The 17,939-nt window shown below is 36.5% G+C and overlaps 1 protein-coding gene across 4 annotated transcripts; it reads right to left on the bottom strand.

Annotated features, from left to right (window-relative positions):
- Positions 1-2,823: 2,823 nt before the first annotated feature.
- On the bottom strand, positions 2,824-16,310 carry LOC129261017 (NLR family CARD domain-containing protein 4-like). Of its 4 annotated transcripts, none has more exons than XM_054899046.2 (5): positions 16,223-16,310; positions 12,074-12,432; positions 8,736-11,519; positions 8,018-8,186; positions 2,824-7,512 (listed from the first exon to the last, which is right to left on the bottom strand). In XM_054899046.2, the coding sequence occupies exons 2-5, from the start codon at positions 12,360-12,362 to the stop codon at positions 7,428-7,430; spliced, it is 3,327 nt and encodes a 1,108-aa protein (XP_054755021.2). In that variant the 5' UTR covers positions 12,363-12,432; positions 16,223-16,310; the 3' UTR covers positions 2,824-7,427. The 4 variants fall into 4 exon arrangements, 3 of the variants coding, with proteins under 3 accessions (XP_054755021.2, XP_054755023.2, XP_054755022.2); XM_054899048.2 differs by having other exon boundaries at positions 12,074-12,383; positions 16,223-16,307; XM_054899047.2 differs by having other exon boundaries at positions 12,074-12,419; positions 16,223-16,306.
- Positions 16,311-17,939: the final 1,629 nt, after the last annotated feature.

Here is a 17,939-nt window from a genome sequence, read left to right as displayed (position 1 = left end):
TATTTGAAGAAATATTTCATCTTTACATCTTTTAAACAAAGGCAACCCAAAATGTATATATATGCAACACTCTTTATGAGCTAGGTTGAGTTTAAGCTCATTATAAAAAATCATGATACAACTTACCCTTTATATAAAATTATGAAAAGGAAAAAGAGGAGGATTTACGTGTGAGGTTTATGAAAAAGCCGGTAAGAAAAATAAAGAGAAACAGAGGAAGAGAGGGAGAAAGAGAACGAGAAAATAAGATATAATATATATACAGTAGACAGATGAGAGAAAAAAAATCTTTATGATTTAAGCACAATAGAAGACACATGGCAGTGCAGACAACATCGCAATTATCATGATCAATTAAAGCAATTAATAATTGATATAACATATATTTCAGTGTACCATACTTATATAGTTAATAGTTATATAACGAAGATGTCATATGTATGATTGTTACACCAATGTTGCACAGTAGCTCCGTCTGAAAGTATTTGATTAAGGCCCCATTAAACCACTCCTCACTTCGTATTAGATCTAGATAAAGTACAACTCGACGAGTATCAAGATTACAAGGTAAATGAATATGATGGATATTTTATTTCAGAACTTTACAAAAGAGGTTTCCTTGCGAGAGCAATAAACAGTGCGTCCCCCAAAAAACTATACACTTTTGAAATGGCTGCCAAATAAAAAGTATATCACCTTGGGGGAAAGACTCATATATATAGAAAACCAATAAAGTCATCTTTCAAATGACACCAAAATGTTGGAAAACTATTCATGCTTGAGTGAGCACTACCCACTTAAACAAAGGGTATGCAAATTAGGGTGGGCAGGAATTAGCCTTTCGGTTTCTTTCAGTTTTTGAGAGGCGAGTCCCTTGGAACTTGCAAACTTGAGGGTGTTGTGATGAATAAATGGTCATTCATTATCAATTTAAATTGTTAGAGCAAATTTCATTAATTATCCAATTGAAATTACATGCATGAGTGAGCGTGAATTGCAATCTTTAGTGTAGCATTTTAACTTTACAATGTGGGTCTCAGCAGTGTGTTTATTGGAGTCAGGAGAATAGGGTTAAGAAATTACTTCAGTGGGTGAAGTAAGCTGATGGGAAAAGGGTCAACAGAACGTTTAGCCTCCCTCCCACTGGCCCGTCCCTCCCCCTTCTTTTGAGATTGAGACTGATTGCTATTACATGTACGCATTAAGTCCAGAGCGGACTGTCAATTCTGAAAATTAGGACATCATTTTTACCTATCAATCATTCAATCAACAATCTGTTAGTAAATCAACTCAATCAATGTGATCAATCAAATATTCACCTTTTTCAATAAATTATCAATTAAACATTCATATTTTCAATAAATCATTTCATAAATCATCATAATTAGTCAAGTTCTCAATAATCATTCAATGGAAAAGAAAGACCCATCAACCATAAGTCACTTGGCATTTAAGTTTGAAATACCATCCAGGAGAAAAAAGGGGGTGGAGGGCGGGGGTGAGTACATGACATGATATTTGTAAGAGGACACAAAGAAGAATACCCCTTTAACCCAGTCTTACCCTATCTCACCCCCTTGCATGTAACATGTACCATCACATTACTCTGACTCTCACAAGCACTTGCTAAGATCCACATAATAAACTAAAAATGCTACACTAAAATTGCAATTCCTATTTACTCATGAATTACATTTCAATTTAGTAACTCATGAAATTTGCTTAAGAAACCAAAACTGATCTCAATTCATCAGTAATTTTGCATAACACCCTTAACTTTGCAAGTTCCAAAGGACTGACCTCTAAGAAAAACTGGAAGGCTAATTCCTGCTCACCCTAGCAAAGGCTAGTCTCTCAGGAGGGGTGAAAGGGGTAGAGAGAGAGAGAGAGAGAGAGAGAGAGAGAGAGAGAGAGAGGGGGGGGGGGGTTAAGTGTTCTGTTGACCCATATCCCGTCAACCTACTTCCCCCACCTATAAGTCCTATCCCTATTCTGACTTCCATGAACACATTGCTGAGATCCACTTGAAAAAGAGAAAAAAAAATCATGTTCACTCATGCATTAAATTTCAATTTAATAATTCTTGAAATTTGCTCTAAAAACCTAAATTGATAATGCTTGATCATTGATTTATCAAAACACCCTCAACTTTGTAAGTTCCAAGGGACTCGCATCTCAAAAACTGAAAGAAATTGGCTAATTCCTGCCCACCCTAAATTTCATACCCTTTGTTTCAGTGGGCAGTGCTCGCTCAAGCATCAATAGTTTTCCAACTTTTTGGTGTCATTTGAAAGTTGACTTTATTGGCTTCCATATAAGTGTTTTCTCCCAAAGTGATATATTTTTCATTTGGCAGCCATTTCAAAAGTGAATAGTTTTTTGGGGACGCACTGTATAGAGGAGAAGAGAAATACACACATTTTTCATATTCTGGTGGCTCAAATGGGAATAGATTCCACTTGAATCCGCTCGTACCAACGTCATGAGTGAAATGTGATTTTCTTTACTTGTATATGAAATTCTGTTTTAAATACACATTTACCAATAAACTAGAATAACACAAATTTACATAACAGATGACACCTGTGCATTCAAGGTTATCCATACTCTCGCGTTTTGTGCAATAACTTAAGATGAATCATAATTGTCAAACTAAATTCTGATTGAATCAATACAACCTTACCTTTATGGATTTGGAGGTTAAACGATGAATTTAATGTTTGAGGAAGAATAATCCGCATCGAATGGAAATATTTGTTTATCAAAACAAAATAACAGAAGAGACAAAGTGAAAATAGAAAACCAATAAAATAAACAAAAATCTGTTGTGTACCAGTCCTTATTTCCTTACATTGCTTCAATATCACACTTTCATAATTTGACAAATAATTTCATACATTCGTAGACTCGTCAATGTTTAAAATGCATTGACCAAAGGTAGAAAATGGAACACATAAAAGACTGAATTCGTATCAATAGAGTTTTTTTTCTCCAAAACATACATTTATATAGAAGTTCAAGAAACACACCCCTTAAAAACAATATTCATCAAATCATGATTGAGAAGTGACAGAATGAAATACAAATAATGATAAAGGATGCTAGAATTACTTTCGATGTATTTGCCAGGTTCTGAACGAAATATAAACTTAATATAAATCATGGTTTGGATTCAAGATATAGATAATATCAAGTGGATGACATCAGGACCCGTTTCATAAAGACGTAAGTTTGTGGTAATTTTTTCATTTCCTACCATGGTAACTTTGTCTTTCATTGACTGAGTCCTGTTTTTATATGGAATCTATCATGACGGCAAAGCTACCATAATCGTAGGTTCTTAAAACAACGGCTTCCTGACTGTTTTACTGCCATTTTTTCGTATCCACAGAATGTAATAAATTAATGTCCAATAAGTCGGAAACAATTTCTTAAAACAGTTTTGGTTACTTTAGTTCAAACGAGACAATAGTCTGTTAGAATAAAACCCATCAATATTCATATATCTACCAACTTATTACTTGAGGAAGGTTATAAAATAAATAACTTGAAAGAAAGACATAATAGATAATTTCAGCCATTAAAATGAACTATGACAGGTAGAGAAATGTACTATTTGAAGGTGTTCTCAGTTCTACAAATAACTGGAAATTTCACATTAATCGAATCGTGTTAAAATTATCATCAGATTATATCATCACCATCATGACCATGTAATGGATCAAAATTGTATTTCACTGCAGAGAAAGAGTAAATAAATAGCGCTCAGTGAATGAGTGAGAGAGAAAGGTGGATGGAGGGAAAAGAAGATATGGCGAGCAAGCAAAAGGGAGAGAGAGAGAGAGAGAGAGAGGGGGGGGGGGGGAGCACACAGAGTGGAGGGAGTGAGGAAGGGAAAGTGGATATATAGGTGGAAGTGTCTGCAGTGTCGGTGGTAATATATATTTAGATTCAATATGCTATATAATTATCACAACTATTACTTTCACGGAATGGAATATTAGTACCTTCGGAAGCAGTTGTGAAAGATACGTGTCAAAAAAGTGTACATATCAAGAAATGCTTAGTATTTGATAGTAATATATAAGTAGTGGATTATTATACATCATAATGAAAAAGACTTTTATCAAATATGATTTTCAAATTTGCCTTTGTGATTTTTTTTTAAAACTTGGATGAACAGAAAAAGTCGTTTCTTAAAGCACAACCTGCATCAAAGTAACGCCGATTGAATGGTTTCATTCGTCCACGTTCCCGTTGCATAAATATTACTATTATGGTAACTTTGCCATCCAATGGTAACTACCATGGTAACGATGCTCAACAGCCAATCAAATTCAAGAATGCCATGGAATATATCATTGGACGACAAGTTACTATTAAAGTAACTTTTTTTGCAACGGGGCCCAGAGCAAGAAGGGCTAATCGCCCTTTGTTCTCCTACTCTGTGGTGTCTCTAGATTGTAGTATTTTTTTGTCTCTAATCAATAAAGCCGAGTTATCACTACCCATTAAATTTCTTTAAAATTATACTTCAAATAAAGTTAAATCGGAATCTAATTCGATCGATCCAATGTAAGAAACGATCAATCGGGATGTTCAATGCATTGTGCATTTACAAAGGAAATAATTGTATTTAACAAATCGGCACAATGATGACAGAAATATAGAATTGTCAATTTTCGTCCCAAAGAATTGCAACATTCAGAATCGGCATTAGGCCCAGATTACTTGGCGCAATGCACATTTTCAAGTCTCTTGAAACATGGATTCGATGGTGAAAAAGAATAGATAACAAATGGTTTTGGATTAAACACTCTTTCAAACAATTCAAAATATTTTTTATTAGAAATTATTTAATTCCAAACATTTTTATCAAATCAGTAGAATAGAATACAAAAAGAAGGACATAGAGAGAATCTCTCTATCTTTCTGTTTTTGGTGGGGTGGGCTACATAGGAATGAGCCAGTTCGTAGTTCCACTTTGCGCATGATCAGAGGAAGGTCATTGGTTTCAAAGTGACATGGTGGTTTGAAATATAATGAGATAAGCACCGACTTTGATGTCTTGATTATTCATATTCTTTTGACTTGTGTTTTTCATTTACATCCACAAAAAACAACAACAATGTGTCGACGAACGACTGGTATTTCACAGTTTGTCAATTACATTGTACAGCACGATATAATTTGCATTTAAAGCAGAAATGCAATATATACCTTCATAGAGTGTTCATTGGTGTGCTATAATTCTAGTCACCTGGTCTATTCAATTTCTTCATCCTGCTATATAAGGCATGCCTACGTAATATCTTGCTTTGAAATCTGCCTATCATAATGAAAGAAATGAAAGGTCATTTGACCAAAATTGTCCATGTGTTATATGTAAGAAGAATTGTAGGAGCAATTACATTCATTTATTTAGTTATTTCCTCTTTAAAGTGATTGGTTAACATTGGTTTGACTTTTAAAAAATCTGAGCTAGAAGGTCACACTTGTCACCTGTGTCTGTGATATGTTACAAAAATGAAGCCCAGAAAAAATTGCGTTCGAAAATAATTATTCAGTGCTTCAAAAATTGAAATATAAAGTGACCGAAAACACCATCTTAATTTCATCCCATACACTTATGTGTACTATCTAGGCGTCTATAAGACGCCTATTTACAAAATCGTAATAATGGTTGTTTTCAGGGTTTATTAGTTCTAATACATGCACTTGTACACATGTTTCATCTTGGTTTGAGAATTTTTTTAATCGGCTGCTCACAAAGTTAAACAATACCTTTAAGGATATTCACAGCATGATTAAGAATATTCCAGAATGTCTCATAGCTTTGTGAGGCATGACTACACCTATTTAAAGTCTGAGGAATTTTGTTATTTCTGAATAGAGACTGCAACACAAAGAGATTCCAAGTGGTAGTGGAAATGAACAATAGGATTAGCTATGTTGTTTACAGTACATTGTTATTCGTCTGAGGTCATTCAAGAATGTTCTAAAATTAGACTGCTATAGAAATTGTCAGATTGTTCTTTTTGTAGACAATACTAGAAGCTTCCAGAATAGTGAATAATTTATATATAAGCTGGTAGTTTATTCAACATCACATCACATCATATCAGATCAGAACTCAGAGATTCACGCCAGACTTTATGTGAGAGCAGAGTTTATTTCCACCTGGAATATTTATCTTCTGTGGAATTATTTGCACGCCATCAATGAACTGTTTGCAGTTATTTTGAGAGAGGAAATTCTCAGTTCTCATCGAGATCATCAAGCTGTTTTAATGAACGCTTTCAACCCATGGATTGCTGAAATTGACTGTTTATCATCATCAATATCGTCTTAACAGACATTTCAACTCGTTAAATGACTCTTGTTATTCATCGTGCTTCAACATCAGTTTCATCATCGCCATCATTGTGAACTTTAATTTAAGGAATTTTTGCCAGCCAACCTAGATAATATTATTTGGAATAATTATCAGAACTTATACTTCAAGACATGTCAGATGTTTGGTTTTATTTGTTTGTGTATGGTTAATTATTTCCTGTAATAATAAAAAAAAAGGAAATTAAATTAAAAAACTATTTCATTGTTATATGTTGCAGTATCGTAACACATGAAATAACTACGAACTGGCCTATTAGGCGGAATTCTAGCGTAAGTTTACTGTTTATACAGTAAAACTGTTTTACAGTTTAGAATTTGTTCAAAACAAACAATTCTTTCCATGTTAATGACATATATTAGTAGCCACATCGATGTTTTGATTTTTACACTCCGTCTAGAATGCAATTATCAATTAAACATAGCAGGTATTGTTCTACGAGGCATAAATACAAAGCACTGTAAGGTGTCACGTCGGTCCGATGCAATAAACGCTTTTATTACATTCCACGCGTGAAATTCTCTTTGCTCGCACAAACGCTGGGAGATTACACATTGTGTAAGAAGTAAAAATTGACTGTTTTGGCCCTCATATTGCACATACCTTCAAAATACATTGAAATTCACCTGGAAACGATGAGTGAAAATGTCAGTTGATATTACACATTCATCTAAATATTTCAGGTAGATGATGTGAAGACTATCAGATCAACAATTTTTTTGTTGCTGCCGACGAGGGACATGAGTTTTGAGGAGGGAATGAAACATTAAAAGTACATCAATGTATCTCTAAAACAAATGCACGTCTATGTTGAGTTCGTCGCGACAAAATGACCCCAATCGGGGACTTCCTCATCATGCCATTTCCGATACCCCCAACGACTCAATTAGGTTTCCAAGATTAAATCTATGTGATTGGAAATCCATATTTTGATCCAACCTGAGCAGTACGCGACTGCATTGTTCAATAATTTCTTCATCAGCTACTTCCTTCTATTTAATCTAATGACCAGTTGACATGGAACAATGGATGACTAGTATACCTTGAGGAAGGTTTGTTGTGCGTTCCTGCATGCTTCCTCTGCTTCTTGATCATCAGTTAGATAGCCCGCTGCCACCCTGTCAGAGTAGTCATAATAATGACACAAATAATGCTGATGAAGATGATGAATGCATAGCAACAATAAGGCAGAAATGACAGAAGAAATTCTCAAACCCGTTGTTCAACCATGTTCTTGATTTTGGTGTACAGAACAGTAGTAGCCTTCATTCATGAAAAACCCCACAAGTTGTAAAAAATGTACAACCCTTTTCAGATTTCAAATATTTCAGAACATTTATCGGATATGAAATTGGAATGGTTTCTGCATAGCGTATAGTTTCATCGTGTGAAAAAAAAATAATTTAATTAGGAACAATGAATAGCTTAAATTCCAATCATTTCCATAGTCCGCCTAACTTTCCATGATGATAACTAAAGTGACTCCAACCTAATTCTGCAGATCTCAGACCTGATTGCAAGAACTTCCAAAATAAGATAATGTCTCTTATATGAACATATAAATGAACTTCTATTTATGTGGTAAAATTATTCTTGTAGTTCTTTTGTAAACGATCGACATACCTGAACTCCTGGAGCGTTTCCATCCCGCTAAGCACATCGAGCAGTCCAACTAGACCTCTGGCACACAAACGAACCTTGAACAGTTCAAGAACCTGAAGCTTGGGAAGGGCGGTAATGGCTCTTGTGAAAGACTGTGTAGTGGACAATCGGACCGAAAGTAAGTCTTCAGCTACATGGAAAAGGACCAAGATATATCAACATTTCCTGAATGTGAGCAATTGAAATTGAAGTAATGACTGATGACTTTTGGAGTTGAGAGCGAAGAAGTAAAAATTGCAACTGCTGAGCTTATCTTCTACTTCCTACTTGTTTAGGACGAACATTTGATGTCATTAGATTTGTAATATGAATACATCTGTATCAACATTTTAAAGTATGCGAATACTTTATCATAAATGTCATAGTCATTAATTTTTGTTTCAGCTGTTGACCCCTTGGCAGAAAATATTTTTTCTCTCATGATTATCAAGGATCTTGATGCTTTGTTCTACGAAGAAAGGGATTAATAAACTTAGAGGTTTCATAGAAAATGAATACGACAACATTATTTTGTTTCCCTGTCAATATATGAACTAAAGTCAACGAATAAGGAAGAGAAGAAGAAGAAGAAGGAGAAGAAGAAGAAGAAAAAGAAGAAGTAGTAGTAGTAGTAGTAGCACTAGTAGAAGAAAGGGAAGAAGAAAATAAAAGAAAGGAAGACCAATATACATGCACTTACGAAGTTCGTCATCCTCTCTGCACGTCAATGACAGCGACATGATTTTTGGCAGCTTGTTCAATGATGACGTCACACTTTTCACGAGTGCATCTGCGTTATGATGTTTGTAGAGTCCAATGTGGGTAAGGGATGGAACGAACTTGATTTTTGCAACCATTCTACTGATACCACCCTCACTGACTTTACTTACATCCAGACGGAGTCGTTGTAGTTTCGTGCACCCCCGCAGAGCGTCCCCAATTTCAGCTGCGGCTGTATCGTCTAGAGGGTTGTCGTTTAGGTCAATCACTTCGATGTTTGGGAAGCCAGCCAGCTTCCCTCCAAACTCTGCCAAGGTCTGAGGCTCCATGTGCTCAGAATTCAGGTAGATCCGACGCAAACTAGGCAAACTAGGAATCAAGGAGACAAAACTTTTCTTTATTTCGTTCCCGCTCACGTCGAAATGTTGGAGGTTTGGCTTGTCAACAAGTGCCCTACCGAGTAAAGACATCAGTACTGAGGAGAGATTGTTCCGACTGAGATCGAGTTTGACGAGTCTCCTCCACTCTGGTGATGAGAGTGCGTCAAAGAGATCCCGCCATTTCTGACTCCGCCTTGCTATCCCTGTTATCACTAGGGTTTCTACTGAGCAGTACCTGAGACCAGTGAGGATCCCGTCGAGATAAATCTCGTTTACCTGCCATTTCTTCATTTCTTCTTTGACAGGTAGATATGCTACAAATTGATTGTCTGAAAGATGATCTATATCCTCGAAATCAGCAGGGCTTTTCGTTGTCAATCTGTTTCGTATTGATGACCAAGTGTTCGTCTCCATCATGGCAAGGTTGTTGACATTCTGGAAGAAGTCTTTCTTTACTTTGGGCAAGAAATCTCTAATCTGTCTGAATTGATCGTCAAACATTTCGTTGACATGAATTATTTCTAGACTACGGACAGCTAGAATTCCATCACTGGCATTGCTGCTGTCATCCACATGCACCTTTTCATCTGATTTATTAGAGCCTTGATCGACGGCAGAACTCTTATTATGACATCCGCTGGAATCATCATTGGTACTGACCAAATAATCACATTCGCTTCTCCTTCCGTTCTTTGTTGGGAAAGCGACTACTTTGGATGGGACAGAGTGTTGCAGCATATACCCAAGGGTCCTGGCTGTCCTTTGGGGAGGTGAAAATAGTCGAATCACGTGGAATATAGGTTGCAAATGCTTGTTGAATTGTCCTCGGCATTGACTCTCGTAGTTCAAGTTTAGACACAGTTCAATCTTTTCTTGAACTCTTCTGCATTCACTGATTGGCAGTTGTCCACTCCAGAATCTCTGTATAGATTCTCTGTCCTCTTCGACAATATGATTTACAACGTGAACGATGATTTCCTCTGCCACCTCAAGTGATTGACCACATGCAAACATGAGAACATTTGTCAGATCTAGAATTCTCTGAACGGAGTCCACAAGATGAAGATAATGTCTAAACAATTCACTTTCTCCCAGTGCAAACAGTCGTGCCAAGTACCTACCGGCAAACATCTCTTGCACTGTCTTCAAGACAAATGAGATGTTACGAATACACGACTGCTCCTCCCAAGGATCAGCCGATACATCATCGTCTCTCGTAATGAGGCCAGCAATACATCCCTGATCAATAACTTCACTCGGAGACTTGGTGCACTTATCAAAGTCTTCTTCGCTAAACAACAACTCACCATCCTTCTCTCTGAAGAATCCTAAAAGGGCTACTTTTCCGAGCTGATCAAAGAGGAACTCCTGTGTCATTATCGGGATTGGTTTCTCCTCTATTTTATCTGGGGAAGACGTTGGACTTACAGCAGCCTTTGGTTTAGCAAGCTGATGTTCGAAAAAACATCGTACAAGAGTCTGAAATAAGGCCGTATATGTGGATAACTTTCCAAACTCAATCCCATCGGTCCATCTGGCTACTTGGCAAAAGGCACATAGGAGTAAGGGTACGGAGGACACTTCAGCCAGGAGGTTGTTTCCATCTAGATATGCATAGAGGTTAGTGCCAATTCGTTGCCTCGCACCAGTGAATGTTTTACTAATGTACTCATGAACATGTTCCTGTGTGAAACCTGTGACTTCTAGATGCTTGAACTCTCCATATTCTAGAAAATCCTCCAATCTTCCAGGACGAGTGGTGATTATGACATGTATATCAATAAACTCATCGTTCCGGAGCATGGAGACAATGTTTCCTGCTCCTTCTCCAATGAGACCTTTCCCAGGAAACTCGTCATATCCATCCAGGAGAACACACACATCCTTTGAGTTCTCTCTGCACATCTGTTCCACCGTTCCAGCGCTGATACTGGCATCCCGAGGCAAACAATACTGAAGAATGGCTTCACCAAGGTTACTCTGGAATGTCAGCTTACGCATTGGCAAAAAGAGCACAAGCTTGAATTTGGCAAGGAGCGCACCAGCGACCTCTTTGCACCAGTCTGAGAGTAACTTGATGAGGAGAGTTGTCTTTCCACTTCCGGCTTTGCCTCGTACAATAAACCGCTTGCTTGGCAAATCCGATGACTCTTCGGCAATGTTCTCGGTGAGAATGTCATTGTAAGATTCCAGTGGACATCGGACAGGGATATCCGGACCAACGATGTGAAGAATGAGTTGTACACAGATGAAGATAGAATCCACTTGAATGTAACGCTTCTTAGCCCATGGAATGAGAGGTATCCTTAAAAGCTTCGTCTTGGCATAGGATATCAACTTGTCTCTGATTGGAATGATCTCAGGTCCATATAGGCCTCTTGGAGCTGTAAAAATTAACAACAAAGCAAATCATGAATATCCCTCATCACCTAATGAACAAAAACATAATTATAGAAATAAAGTAAATAACCATGAAACGTTTTTGATCCATCTAGATCCTATGCGTTTGAAAAACACTATTGACGGGCAATGCCTTATGATGATTCGCACAAGATAATGTAACTGCATGGACTCTCATTTATTTAAACTTGGCTGGTTGTCTTCGGTCCCGTTGGTACATTCGAGAGGGTGTGATAAGTTGCTAAAGTAAGATTCAAGTTATATTTGCGCGTTGCACGTGATTTCAGCTAATCAGTTTCACGGTGACTCGCGTAAAAGATATGTCCCTTTTACAGTAAATATCGATTCTGTACAATTTTTTTTCAAATACGTTTTCATTTACCATTCAATTTTTTTGTACCAGCCATTTTCACTGTAAATAAATTATGTTATAATTCATTTCGTGCAATGGCTAAGGCAACATGCCTTACCAGAAGAGTGGTTAATCAACAAATGTTCTGCGAATTGCTGATGATAGCTAAACACGAATGATACTTACAGTGCTTTAAGACTTCTTTGGCAAGATGTCCAATCTCGCATCTCTGCAGTGCTTCGGTGAGTTTGTCTCTTTGATCTATCTCATGGCAATTCTTTCTCCAGTCACACAACATCTTGTATGTTCCGATGCTGGCAGCACCAGAAAACCAGTTCTCCCTTTCATATTTGGAAAGAGCCGCTTCCCGAATGTCCAACCAGAGTCCAAGCTTTCTCCAGGTATTGACGTCGATCTTCTCGGCAAGGTTCATCAACTCGAGCTCGGTGACGCCATTGCCACTGTCTGACGCCATCCCGAGGACGTCCCGGAGAGTCTGAGGGTCAAAATAAAGCTGACATCAGGTTGGCATCTATTGGTGATTTCTGAAACGAAAATATTTAACTGGTTAATTAAGTTAATATTGAATTTGTAATATTTTCATTAACAGTGGAATAACATGAATCTAGGTACACATTGAATTACCCATTAGAACGTATTTTACAATCTAAACCCCAAAAAGCAGAATAGGCGAAAATCTATATGAATATCGCAGGTTGCGATTATAAGACATTAGTAAAAGTTCATGTATGTTGTCCTAAAAATGACTGTTTCTTTATCTTTCTTGGTTGTTTGATAGATCTTAAAAGAACTGTTATCGACGTTTCGACCAGCGTGTTCTAGTCGTCATAAGCAGGTTGGTAATGAAGAAGGTATTTAGGTTGAACCAATTACCTTCTTCTTTACCAACCTGCTTATATACCCAAGCATTCGAGTGGACCATCATTCCTGATGACGACCATAACACGCTGGTTGAAACGCCGATAACAGTTCTTTTAAGAGCTACCAAACAACCAAGAAAAATAAACAAACAGCCCTTTCAGGACTACAAACATGGGCCTGTATTCTGAAGTCGGGTTTAAGTTAAACTTACGTTTAAAGTTGTGGTTTAAGTATGGATAGCCAATTGTTACATAAGTCACTAACAGTAGAGATATGATATTTTAGCTCATTTTGCTCTTAAATTATTCATAATTGTGTAGGAAGTATAATTAAATGATTGTCTTCACCAACGATGAATCAGGAAAGAGCACAGTAAACATAAGAAACATACAACTTAATAAAAGTTTTGACACTTTTGGCTTCCCATAATTTTAGCACAGAGTTAGACAGTGGTCTAAGTTAAACCTGACTTTAGAATACGGGCCATGGTGTTTACTGCAAAACATCCATTATTGTCTCCACAATGAAAGCCTTTAAAAAAAGTTCAAGCTTACTATTTTTTGGGTTACGAATAGACCTACAACATAGAAACTGACAATGTTCGTAATCGTTTCCCATTTCAGGATAGAATCAGTTAATCAAACCGCGAGTTTAGGATGACTTTATTGCTACTGTACCTCCGTTCAGGAACATCAAATGGATTGTGAAATTTTAGCATGATAAACTGTAAAAGGTAAATATAAAACGATTTCTTCTCAAAATCTGACAGTAATTCTTGCCAGCCTAGTGCCCCTTGTATAGGAAGGGTTATAATATTATGTATCTGACTCTGGAGTCTGAATATTAATATAAAGATTGAATATAACTTAATTATTGTTGTTAAAAGAGTCCAAAAATGCAACCGGTTATGACCGGAATGAAGGCAACATTATGGATTTGATTTATTTTTTTCCACATTCCAATAATAAAAGTATATACAACTGTAATCATTTTTTTCTTAGCATAACATAACAATAAGAAAGTGACATATGAATAACATATGCTTTTATATATTCTAATAATATAATTGAAATATCTTTATACCTGATAATTTTTTTTTATTATTAAAACAATGGCGAAAAAAATTATATATATACGTAACTATATCGACATAATACATTTTGAAATGTGGGAGACCTTCATCTTAAGCTTAGAGCTTGAAATTGATAAAGGCCTCAAAAGGAAAGGGGAAGGAAAACGAGACAAACAGTGCAATAATGATATTATTTCAGCAAGTAATAGGTAATCAGGATATCGGGTGCTTGGTTTCACACTACATTACCATAAAACAAGTCTTTGAATAAAAAAGGTAATTTCTCGTTAATCTAAGGAGTACATTTGCATAAATTATGCAAATGTACTCCTTAGATTAACGAGAAATTACCTTTTTTATTCAAAGACTTGTTTTATGGTAATGTAGTGTGAAACCTAGCAAAATTAATAATCAATTACAGGGATGCCCGTCGTGGAACGAGGTCTCCGATTTCCTCAAGAAATAATGATTTTGTCGATTCATATGATGGCTTGTAGATCTAGAACAAATGGGGTTATTTTTATTCTTAATATCCAAAAAGAATGGGACAATACTCGTCAAGTTTACCTCAAAACGGGTGGGGCGAGCCCCACTGGTGTAAATATGCAATTAAAATAACTATTTGCAATGATTATATTAAAATAAAAGTTTTGACGCATTTCGAGATCTAGAAATAGATCAGACAACATAGCATTTCAATGAATGCAAATTTTTCGTCCATAACGTACATGATCTAAAGGAAACAAATCTTTGTCAATCCTTAGACACTTGCTCTGATGAATAAACCAACGGGCATATCTGTCGCCAAAAAGAGATTATCCGTAAGCGATTCATGAAATACTTAATTTCGAAATATTTTCCATTGAGCAAAGTATTTTTCACTTATTTCAAGTATCTATTTATGCATTTACACTCTAAAAAGAATTTTCGGTCTTGGCGGGGGAGGGGGCATGGGGGGGGGGGGTCTAGATCCGCCCCTAGAATCAATCCCGGAACTAATCCATTTTACTACGGCAGTCGCCAGGGAAAAATAAATGCACATCCGTTTTGTGGGCCTTGGCTTATATCCGGGAAGCTTTTACAGACGAACTAATTCATGTTATTTTTTACCAAATAAAGTTCAGCGATCTGAAGACCTGTAGCGTGGAGCCGTGGAAACAATATCACGATATTCACAGCTAGCTCAAAGACAACAAACATGCCATCAATTAAATGCTGTCTTCGTGTGCTTGGAAACGGGGAGTAATTGCAATGGATACATGCGGTCAACATGGTTAATGTCATCCATAACCCGGATCCCTAAGCCCCTTTTAAATGTATAATATATTTAATCCTTCTACCTAATGAAATTAATTACAAAACATATTAATTGTCTCTGTTATATTTTTTACGCATGGAGGAAAATAAACGACGACTATATGGCATCTGACTCATATTTTCTTGTGTTATTTTTTTGTAACAGCACAATTTCAAGGGGAGTGTGTGTGTGTGGAGGGGGTTGGTAAAAACTGACCAGGTCAAAATCAAATTAAATAGCAATTACACGGATGGTAAATTTCCTCTATATTTCGTTGCCAACATTGAGAAGCAAATAAAATGATGCTACTCCGTGTGTGAGCTCTTTTTGTTTTGTCTGTCATATCGGCCATTAGAAAATCAAACGTGATTTTATTTAGAACTATATATGACAGCCGTCATTTTATTGCTGTTCTATGTGTATCGATTCGAAATTCGTCGGAATAAACATGAGTTATATAGTGACTTTGTACTGAGCGAATGGAGGCTTACTCACAAATACATCAAGCACGTATAGGCCTATACATAGTAAACCCGTCCGTACATTCTTTTCAACATAGACCTGCACGCCTTCGAACACTTTAACAATAGCATATTATTGCAGGGATTGAAAACGGACAGCTATTGTAAGAATTCGCACGCAAATATTTTACTTGATACGGTTCCGTATTACAATAAAGTACTAACCAACGGAGTGCCTTTTCGAATGAAGGGCAGTCTAATAGCGAGGGAAGATGGGAATGGTAGAAAACTGGCTATCCTCCCTATACATGCTATATGTCTGTAGTAAACACATGATTAACATGATTAACAAACTGTCCATATTATTGCATCGGTGGACATCGGGCATGATATGAATGTTGACTGACCATATAAGGCAGGTATACATCATTTACATGTGATTGAAAGTAGAACGAGCGCACGCCCATAAAGGACAGTAGTCACAGTGATAGCGTGAATTCGAAGTAGATATGTTTTTGAAGCAAAGGTTAATCATAAATTGGAAAATACAAAATCAGCTCAAATTCATGACAATGAAAGTTACGTGCTCAATAAAGAATAATCTACATATGAATGATACTTACCTATTCTCAATAATATCTTGAACAAACCCGAAACCAACGACAGATACGGTGCCCGTATAGACCTTTCACACACAGACACTATAGTGACGTCATAAAAACACTACCTGTTGACACAAGGAATGCCTAGTGATTAGTCATGCAATGATGACTACTTAACTCTTTCACCACTCTTTGCAAGGGAACTTAACGGGCGATTTTACCCCCGTGCCCCCCGCGCTTCCCCGTTTTCTTCTTTGGCTTCGTCAAAAGGGGGAAGGACAGAGGACTACTGCCCAAATGAGTTTTCAAGCAGCGACCAAAAGGGAGAAAAAGAGGAAAAAGAGGAAAAAGATTTAGATTTCAGCACACAGCTAGAGTGTTTATTCCGGGTATAGTTATTATTATCGTTATAATTATAATTATTTTCATTATCATTATTATCATTACTATTATCATTATTTATTATTATTATTATCATTGTTATCATTATTATCATTGGTATTATTATTGTCGTCATCATCATCATTATTCATTATTTTCATAATTAAACTATTTTTTCTTAAAATTAATTTTAACACATTATGTGAAAAGGGATTGTGTGTATTTGCTTTATTCATTTGTTTTTCATTTCATTCATTCATTCACTCACCCACTCACTTACTCACTCACTCACTCACTCACTCACTCACTCACTCACTCACTCATTCATTCATTCATTCATTCATTCATCCATTCATCCATTCATCCATTCATCCATTCATCCATCCATCCATCCATCCACCCATTCATTCATTCATTCATTCATTCATTCATTCATTCATCCATCCATTCCTGTTTTTGTTTTTTCATACCTTCTAAATTAAGTCATTTCTCTATCAAATTGGCTTTGATATTGGCACAATAATGCTGATAATGTAGTATATTGTGAAACGAAATGTTCATGTATAATTCAACAATCAAAATGGAAAAACACGTTAAGAATAGGCCATTCAATCAAAATATAGACATACAGCCAAAAACCTTTCTTGAATTAGTCCACTGAAGTAATATCGCAATTATCGCAATATTCAGAAAATAATGTAAAATTTACACTTTTCCTTTCTTATTTTTTCATGTTCTCCTTCTTTTCTCCCTTTTCTTGGTAAAGAAAACTTTAGGGGGTCTAGTGCCCCAAGCCCCCACGGCATAGGGCATTTGCCAATACTCTGAAAAATGACATCATCATCATCTCTCTTGAGGTGAATGTGGGAGAATTGCTCTCTCGTCGTACGCCTGGTAATTTTCTACTCGATTTCCTATTACAAAGGAAGCGGTTTATATTTGTCATCGGAATGTTGGGGGGGGGGGAGCGCATGTTGGTAACTATAACAAAAGGGAAAATAGAAAGGAAGAGGAGCTGTCTACGGAGCGGGGGGGGGGGTGATAATTAGGCCTTAGACAGAGGTCAAATTCCAAGGAGGAGCCCTGGCTAATGTTCATCGTTAAGTTTACAAAACAGTTAATTTAATTCGCTTAAAAAAAAATATATAGCAAAGTACTTTGAGTGTCACCTAAAAGTACGATGATGGTTAATAGAGCAATGATTTAGTGTTAGGTCTGTAAGGTTGGAATTGGCTTTGAACAAAAAAATGGGATGCGAGGATTTGCATCTTTCGTTGTAATTGAGGAATCATTCATGGATTCTTTGTAAAAAAAAAAAATCAATTTTACATTTAAAAATGTTCAGGGCCTCATTCAG

This window comes from Lytechinus pictus, unplaced genomic scaffold (assembly GCF_037042905.1).
Source record: "Lytechinus pictus isolate F3 Inbred unplaced genomic scaffold, Lp3.0 scaffold_19, whole genome shotgun sequence".
Taxonomy (NCBI): domain Eukaryota; kingdom Metazoa; phylum Echinodermata; class Echinoidea; order Temnopleuroida; family Toxopneustidae; genus Lytechinus; species Lytechinus pictus.
This window is presented reverse-complemented; position numbering and strand designations above follow the sequence as displayed.